Consider the following 9,092-nt stretch of genomic DNA (forward strand, 5'->3'; position numbering starts at 1 on the left):
CTGGCGCCGTGGGGGTGGCGGGTCGCGGATTGTCGCGTTGTCACCTTTATCCGGCGCGCCGGGGGCGAGATCGCATGGTTCTTACTTCCAACCTTCTACTGGCGGGCGAGTTCCGGGAAGGTTTTTATACCGACTCGGCAGGCCCCGCCCGGGCGCCGCGCTGGCCAATGAGCGGAGCGCCCAGTGAGCGCGGGGCGTGTCTGCCGCCGCGGCTCCGCCCCCGAGATCTTGCACCTGCTTTTGTCCTTAAATCAAACAAAGAAAGGATCCGAGGATCGTCGCGTCGCGTCCGTCCGAACTTTCCTGCACTGCCACCCCCCCGAGACGTGCCGACAAACGGCGGTTCGAACGCAGTTCGTCCCGCCAGCGACGCGTGGGGACACACAAAGCGCGAACACGTGTCCCCGTCCACACGAACTAGCGGCTAATTGCGACCTGCGCGACGTCGCTTTGTGTGTGTTTTTATTAAGATTCATTTGGATAATTTCGCTAATTTGGATAAATGTGCTCGCCGTAGGCGTGGAAACCTGAACACAAGTTTGGGTCGTTAAACTCGGGGAGGGAGCAACAGTTGGCCCCAGGTCATTCATTTTCATTTCATTTAATGCAGCTCCATTGTTGCCTCCAGCAACGTTGGGTTCCGTTCCGCTGACCCGCCTCGGGGTCATGTCAGCGTGCTCTCGCAGAACATTCGCCGTATTCTGGTCTGGACATCAATCAGCTGTGACTGTGCGGAAGCGAGAACGTGCCAGGGCGAGCAGGCCGGACCCTGCCTGACACCGACCTCCACCCCCCTGCCTCTCCATCTTGACCTGAAGAAAGTAAAGGAACGCCTCTGGCCGCCTGTCCAGAGGCCTCACGGGGGATTTCGGACCCGGGTGCCACCGTCTGGGCCTTGCCTCCTTCCCCGCTTCACAGCCCTGTGACGTTCTAATGGCCACAATAAAGTGGCCCCTTTCACACCTTGTCCCCTGTGAGCACCACGGACCTTCACACCTGGCCTTTGTGACGCCGCCCCCTGGGCCGCATTCGTATCCTTCCGACAGATCCCCGCTTTCTCACGTTGCTCGCGCTCTCGCGCCCACCACTCCCGAGCTTTGATCCCCGACCTTCGGCTCGCCACGCGGTCAGCCGCATGCAGGCTACTCCCTCTTGTGGAGGCCCGCTGGAAAGACAAGGTGGTCGACAATTAAAATTACCACGGAAACAAAAAAAAAAAAAAAAAAACGGTCTGAATTGGGGGTCCTGGCAAGTTTATTTATTGATTTCACATTTAGCTACAGCACGTAATGACAGAAAAAAGCACAGGTGACCGTAACCCGTAATCCCAGGAGAGCCACGTGTAATAATAAAAAAAAAAAGACCAATAAAACATGTGCATCCATAAGACCCGGTGCCCTCCTGACTGGTCCATACACGGTACGCCACGCCACGCCACTGGTCCAGGTGTACGCCAGGACGGGCCTCTCCGCCGCGGTATATACACGCCAACGCCGCTCCGGAGACGAGGGATCTGGAGACAGGAGGGGGAGGAGTCAGTCGCCGCCCCCCCCGGTAAAGCGGGAAATGTAAAACTAAAACCTATATGACACATATAGGTCGGCTCCAGGCCTGAAATCTACAGCCGGTTCCCGCCCCTGCATGCACGGCACCATGGGATGCCTGGGGGGGGGGTCGCGGTTCAAGCGCCGGCCCCTTTCTCACCATTTCTTGTTCCGAGGCTTCAGCTCCTCCGCGGCGTTCCGGAGGAAGATGTAGTTCTTCTTCTGGGGGTTGTAATACTCATGTCCCTGAGATTTAAAAAATACATTTAAAAAATATATATAATAATAAATGGCATGTAACCGCAAACGATGCCGTTCTACCTTCGACCAATCGTAGCTGGAGGAATAGGCAAAAATGTTCCCGTTGTGGTTGAAGCAGCAGGCAGTGATGGGCTGGTCCAGCTGCTCCGAGGTCTTCAGCTTGGTCCGCGCGTCCTTGTCCCAGAAGCTGAAGCGGCCGTCCGAGCCCACGGTGGCGAGGGTGCCGTGAACAGGATGGAAGGCGATGGCGTTCACCTGGAGCCGCGACACGACGAGCATTAGTGGACGATAATCGATTACTTCATGAAGGCACAGCACACGGCGACGCGGTGAAACGTGTCCTCTGTATTTAACGGTCGCCCTGGGGCACCATGACGAGCACCCGGGGTGCCTCAGTGGCACCTTGGCGGATTGCGATTCGAACCGGCAACCTTCCGATTGATCGGAGTTCGGCCTCGTCCGCGTTTTTACGCCATTCGCCTGACACCGCGGCCGGTTTGAAAGCGTCATGTGACGCGACGCGTTGGACCGCGAGACCAGCGTGGGGTCACGGGGAGAAGAACCCTTACAGCGTAGATGTCCTGTGGCGTGGTGGTGTTGGTTCCGTTGGACCTGTGGCACTTGAAGGTGAAGTTGTCCTTGGCTCTGAAAGACAGGAGACAGGACGCACGCAGTTTAAATCTCGGCGTCTCGTGAGCGGCGCGGACTCGAAAGGGGCGGCCGGTACTGACGGGTTCGGTGGGTTGATGTAGTGAATGGCGACTCGGCCCTCGATGCTGCCCAGGGCAAAGCCGGTAGGCTTGTTCTGCTTGTCCTTGAAGATGGCCACACAGCGGTGCTGCCAAAAAGACGGCGGGGAGGTCATCAGAAACACTTTCGTCTGAACAAGTGACACCTGTAACCGTGACACCTGCGTTTTCCCTCCAAATTACCACGTACACAATTCCGAAGTAAAAAGGTTAAAAAAATGACAAAGTCGAAAAAAAAAACATGTCAGATTTGTCAGTTTTTCCTTCTGACTTTTGTTGTTTTTTAAATCAGTTTTGTCAGTTATTTCCCTTTTTTACTTCTGACTTTTGTTTTTTTAACTTTGTCATTTTTTCCACTTATTCACCTAAGTTGGAATTGTAAAATGCTCAAAAATCTACAAAGTCGAAAAAAAAAAAAAAAAGTCAGAAGTAAAAAGGTTAAAAAAAATGACAAAAAATGACAAAAGTCAGAAGCGAAAAAAACTGATTTAAAAAACAACAAAAGTCAGAAGTAAAAAAAGTGGAAAAACTGACAAAACTGACATGTTTTTTTCGACTTTGTCATTTTTTTTCACTTTTTCGCTTCTGACTTTTGTCATTTTTTGTCATTTTTTTTTAACCTTTTTACTTCGGACTTTTGTTTTTTTTTTTTTCCGACTTTTTTCCCCTGGAGGGACTGTCCCTGTAACTACTGATTGTAAGGGTGGTGGGGTACTGAAAGTAGGGTGGTAGTAGCCTAGTGGGTAACACAGGTTCAAACCCCACTTACTACCATCGTGTCCCTGAGCAAGACACTGAACCCCGAGTGTCTCCAGGGGGGGACTGTCCCTGTCACTACTGACTAAGTCGCTCTGGATAAGGACGTCTGGTAAATGCTGGAAATGTAAATGTATTGTTACATGACCAGCATTTAGGTCCGTGGACGAAGATATGAAGTCCTACATTTTTGTTGATGAGAACCACTTTTCAGGTGGATTTGTCCTTGAATAAAAGGTGTTATTATAATTACCGTAATGTGTTGTTCTGTTTCTGAACTACTGGGACTAGTCCTTTTCCCCTCCACCTCTCGAGCCACCGTTGGTAGGTTGGTCGTCATTTGGGACGTTTCTGCCCTTACCTGGTGCTTGAGTGGAGAATCGATCCGTCGGAACTCTGACGGCTGGTTCTCCAGCTGATAAACGATCAGGCCCCTCTCCGCCGTGGCCACGACGGCCATCGGATACACCTAGCGGGCAGACGGGCCAGAGCCGGATCAGAACCCCCCCCTTCACCGAGCGCGGCGGACGAGGAACGCGAGCGCAGCGCTCACCACGTCGGCACAGTAGCAACGCTCCGGCATCTGCAGCGACATCATGGGGTTCGGCGACCGGGTGTCCCAGAACTACCGGGGAGGAAACGCGGGGAGTTAGAGGAGGCGGCGGCGTCCGAAGACCTCTTGGACGGACTCTCGGACCACCTTCGCCTACCTTCAAGGTCTTGTCCCAGCTGCCGGTCATCACGCAGCTGTAGTTCGGCGCCTTTATCCAGTGGATCGTCCGGATCGGGCCGTCGTGCTGAGGGCGGCGGGAAGGAAGTGGTGAGCGGCGCGAGCAGCACCGACGGGAGGCGAGCCGAGCGCGCCCGCAGCCTCATACCTGCGCGATCTGCATGGCCTGGTTGCTGTTCAGGTCCCACATCTTGGCCGTCTTGTCGCAGGACGCGGTGAAGACCTTGCTTCCGTCCTAGCGGCACGGGACAGAAGGAACAGAGCGCCGTGAGCGTTAGGCGTAAAACCTCGGCGAGCGCTTGCTCGTGTAAATTAAAAGAAGAAGAAGCCCCGGCCTCACGTCGCTCCAGCAGACGTCCAGCACCGGGCCCGTGTGCATCTGCTGGGCCTTCGGCACCGTCTGGCCGTTGTCCTGCACCTCCCAGCAGCGGACCTGGCCGCCGGAAAAGCGACAGGTTAACGGAACCGTTACTCTGGATCCTGACCATCGCCGGCGTGGTAACACATTTTTAAAAGCATCATTTCAACATGTTCATGGCCGTACGTTCTCGGCCTTTTGTGAACTCTGTACGGATGTAAAAATCCTCTTTTTGAATGTTTTAAACGCTTTTTAAACGGCCGACTCACATCGTTCGCCCACGAACCCCCGATGAGGAAGTTTCCGGGCAGGCTCGGCGGGCTGAAGGCCAGGCAGCTGATGCTGTCGTCGGGGGGAGACGTCACCTCCACATCCTGCCCGCAAACACGCATTTATCAGCAGAGTGAAGACGGCGCGTCGTCCCGGCCCGGCTCTGCCCGGCGGCGGCTTTACCTTCATCGGGTTGTGGCTGTCGGTCGTGGTGCTGCCGAAGACCCCGGTGCCCCCGGTCCCGAAGCTGGAGCTCGTCCCGAACAGGCTCATTTCACGCCGACCCTGACGCACAAGACACGGACACACGCACAGTTCGACATTAGCACCGCGACGCGGGCGCGGGAAGGCGCGGCGGAGTTAGCATTAGCATTAGCCGCCGCCGCCTGGAATCGGAGCGAACACACCGGTTCACACCGCGGCCACGGCAGCGGCGACAACGCGCACACCGACCAGGGACTGACCGGTTTTAAACGATCCCCAAAAGGCCCACAAGAACTAGAGAGCCGCAAAGGAGAGCGCCGAGGCGGAGTCCATCAACCAGACCCGTCGCGTCGGTGACGTCACGGCTACTCCGTGACGCGTGTTTTCGGCGACGCGCGACACGTTCTAACGAAACGCATATTTCTGGATATATTATTTGTTGTTTTTAATGGTCAATTCGTACTTTAGAAGCCGCCCGCGTCGGCACGGTTAAAATAAAACGGAACATTTTCTCCTACTGGAGAATACGGCGTTAATATAAATGAAAGCTTTACGCCTCCAGGTGGCGTCGCACGACAAGGTTTTTACGAAACATGCATTATTATACGGTTTCTCAAATGTTCCCAAATTGCAAAAAAAAAACAAACAAACAGCAAACTGTATAATATGCTCAGTACGTTCATCATCCACATAAAACCAGTTGTCTGGGAATAACTATGTAAAATATAACAAAACATATTCTCTGAAGATGGACTCTCGTTAAGAACAGATTCATTACAGTTGAGGCTGTTCAGCACAATTCAAGAGGCCAAAAAATATGTTGATATGGTTCTTTAGTCTGAACTCACGCCGAAATAACAATGCGGATCAGCAAGGAATTTTGGATCATTTTCTCGAATTAGCTTTGCATAACTCTTCCTGAAGAGCAAACATGATTCATTCGATGTGCAGAGTGATTCAGAATTGCTTTCTTTTTGCGACTGAGTCAGTGCAGAAAACAGCAGATGGCTGCAGATTATCGTCACCTTAGTGAAATGCTAAGGTTCGGAGCACACGGTGCCCCCTTTCCTGCTCTGTATGAACATGTGCTTTAACCAAAAGGTCTTCTCCTAATCAGCCACGAAGCTCAGCTTCATGCTGAAGGCCTCTGTGGTGAAACGGAGCCTCCGTGGCACTTTGATCTGCTCCTGCCTTCCCAGCACCAACCTGCTATTTATAGGGTATGAAATGACAGAGACTAATTTCAGTTCCTTACAGACATTTTCATGTCCCTCAGCTATTGCTGTGCTGAAGTTCTATAAAGCTCTATAAATAGACATGTGCATACATGTTTCCTCTCTCTCTCTCATTCTCTCTCTCTCTCTCTCTCTCTCTCACACACACACACGCTTGGATGCACACAGAGGTGCACAATCAGGCCCGTTTCTGCTTCAGCCCGATAATGACCAGAGTCGTGTGGAACCGCCACTGACTCATGCAAGGCGATGTAATCCGGTTAACTTTTGCTCGTACTCGGTTAATCATTCGCGGAGACCCTTTCCCGGTGAATCATTAACGCGGTGGGTTGTGTGCCGAGAGTGAGAGCCGTTCCGACGGCAGGAAGGTCCCCGCAGGTCTTGTGTTGCACTTAACCTCCAGCGAAGCCAAATGACGCAGACGGTTTTATTTCAAGGCCGCCCCTAATTCCTCGGAGAGAGTTGGAAACAGTGTCGGCCCAGACTTTTCCCGGTCTCTTCTGTCCCGGTGCCCTGCACGCCATGTGGATATGAGCCGGCCTGGAGGTGGATTTTTGAATTTGTTTGCATACAGCCCTGCTTCATCCTGGAAAATGGTGCAGCTGGACAAATGTGCTCATGTATGAGAAGGACTTGTTTTCTCATTACGCTGCCACAGACAGCCATCTTGGCTTAGTGGCCGTCACCATGGAAACTGTTGTCTTGCGTTGGAGCGCTTCCGTACCCGTTTTTTCATGAGAGAGCATGGTTATACATTTGCATTTACAGCATTTACCAGACGCCCTTATCCAGAGCGACTTACAATCAGAAGTTACAGGGACAGTCTCCCCCTGGAGACACTCAGGGTTAAGTGTCCTGCTCTGGGACATGATGGTAGTAAGTGGGATTTGAACCTGGGTCTTCTGGTTCACAGGCGAGTGTGTTACCCACTAGGCTACTAGCACCCTATAAAGGTCAGCTCATGATTGTGCTTTAATCTCGACTCTCCTGCTGGGTGTTGGCTACAACTCATTTACACTAATAAATCCCGCTCCAACACAAAAAAATGAAAGTTTTATGTGTAAATGGAAATTTATACCACTCGAATAAAAGTAATTGGCTCATTTGCTGAAATCAGTCGGACAGGTTGACCCCTGGTCCCCTCCAGAGGTCACTCCGGCCACAGCTCGTGTCTGGGCGCGGCGGTGGCGGCTGCTGAGGGCGCGAAGCACAAACAATCCTCGGCCGTGTACTTTACGTGCCACTGTGATGAATTGGAGTTGCTTCGCAGGGTCTCTCCTGCTCTGTCTGTTTACCCCCTGCAATCCTGGGCTTAACATGGACCATGTGTCCAAGTACATGTGGCCCGTCACCCTGTTATATATCATCATCCTCGTCGTTTCCTTCCAATAAGACGGAAGGCCGTATAACGACACAACAACGGTTTCACCAAACCGTCTGTCTCTGTGCCGAGGCGGCTTGTGGAGCTGCCCATGCTGATGAGAACAGTGTGCGGGACAATCGAAACGGCAAAGACAGGCAAACGTTAAATATGTCTTCTATACCACACTTTTCATCCACAGGCACCATTTGACTGGTACTGACTGGTACTTCTTGTTACTGCTGCAGTGATCGATAAGTTCATTCATGTGTAGTTTTATCTCTAATAGTTCTTTATTGATATTACTGATTTTTGAACTGTCAAAAAGAATTTTCACAGTAGCAAAGAATTGAAAATACATTCCTCAGAAATAAAACAGCATAGATCAAAATGCAAAACTAGGAGATAAGCATAATTTATTCGTCTAATTTTCCATTCTTTAGAAAATATTTGAAAAATATACAATTTGATTCTTTCATTTCCTTCGCACAACAATGTGTTGTGTGCCATCAGTTCTACAATAGCTACTGTTACCTTATTACAATATATTAACAAACGCTTTATACAAAGACGGAACTGTCCAAATCAGTCAGAGTGATGCACAGAATCGTCTTTCAGTCCCAGCTGATTGCATTTGTCCCGGCAGTCAGGAGTGGATTCCTTCTGCAAAGCCGATTTATAAAAACAGGAAGCTGCTCAGGCCAGTTCCCCTTTAAAAAGGGTCTCTTGTCTCTATGGAAAAATAATCATACTGTCTCTCTCTCTCTCTCACACACACACACACACACACACACACATACACACTTGGTCAATGCAAAAACAAATGTGGTACCAGAAACAAAAGAAAATGATGTTGGAAAAAGTGCTCTTTCTGAATAAAGACGCAGGCCGCACATCACAGTGGCTGCACATCCCTACACAACTCCGGCTTCCTGAACAGCAATTTAGTTGAACATATTTGCTCAAGGGCATGTTTGTGAGTGGCCAGGCAAAAAAAAATATATATTTTTTTTAAATAATCAGAATTGATGTGGACAGTCACAATAAAGTGTTTATGTATACAGGGATCCTGACGCACTCATTCAAGACCACACGCTGTACCTTCATGGTACCTGGACACATACGTGTACATATACTGACTTCAGGTGCATATAACTAAGGCAAAAGTTGAGGAAGAGAACACTAGGAAGAAAACAGCAAACTGATCCTTATACAAAGTGGATTCCATAATGCCTACATCTACTGTGTGTGACACACTAACATATGTTCTAAAATACAGTACGGGCCAACAGCTTGGAGACACCTTCTCATTGAATGTGTTTTCTTTATTTTCATGACCATTTACGTTGGTAGATTCTCACTGAAGGCATCAAAACTATGAATGAACACATGTGGAGTTCTGTACTTAATAAAAAAAGGTGAAATAAGTGAAAACATGTTTAATATTCTAGTTTCTTTGCTCTGGTTACTGCTTTGCACACTCTTGCCATTCTCTCGATGAGCTTCAAGAGGTCGTCACCTGAAATGGTTCTCCAACAGTCTGGAAGGAGTTCCCAGAGGTGTTTAGCACTTGTTGGTCCAGCTCACCCCAAACCATCTGGATTGGGTTCAGGTCCGGTGACTGT

General features: G+C 50.4%; 2 protein-coding genes across 6 annotated transcripts in view; both read right to left on the bottom strand.

The window, feature by feature from the left end:
* LOC114772240 (RNA-binding protein 38-like) overlaps positions 1-109 on the bottom strand; it is a 3,749-nt gene extending 3,640 nt beyond the window's left edge. For all 4 annotated transcript variants that reach the window (XR_003743926.1, XR_003743927.1, XM_028965241.1 and 1 more), the window contains exon 1: positions 1-109. This exon is cut by the window's left edge and continues 213 nt beyond it. The gene's annotated coding sequence lies outside the window, so the exon portion shown is untranslated.
* Positions 110-1,243: 1,134 nt separating this feature from the next.
* LOC114772243 (mRNA export factor) lies at positions 1,244-5,245 on the bottom strand. Of its 2 annotated transcripts, XM_028965247.1 has the most exons (13): positions 5,133-5,245; positions 4,852-4,953; positions 4,668-4,772; positions 4,381-4,473; positions 4,189-4,275; positions 4,021-4,107; positions 3,864-3,935; positions 3,672-3,779; positions 2,537-2,643; positions 2,375-2,450; positions 1,866-2,060; positions 1,705-1,790; positions 1,244-1,513 (listed from the first exon to the last, which is right to left on the bottom strand). In XM_028965247.1, coding segments are annotated over exons 2-13 (1,107 nt in total). In that variant the 5' UTR covers positions 4,942-4,953; positions 5,133-5,245; the 3' UTR covers positions 1,244-1,512. The 2 variants fall into 2 exon arrangements, with proteins under 2 accessions (XP_028821080.1, XP_028821079.1); XM_028965246.1 differs by lacking the exon at positions 1,244-1,513 and having other exon boundaries at positions 1,701-1,790.
* Positions 5,246-9,092: the final 3,847 nt, after the last annotated feature.

The sequence above is a fragment of the Denticeps clupeoides genome, unplaced genomic scaffold (assembly GCF_900700375.1).
Source record: "Denticeps clupeoides unplaced genomic scaffold, fDenClu1.1, whole genome shotgun sequence".
In the NCBI taxonomy this organism is placed as follows: Eukaryota; Metazoa; Chordata; class Actinopteri; order Clupeiformes; family Denticipitidae; genus Denticeps; species Denticeps clupeoides.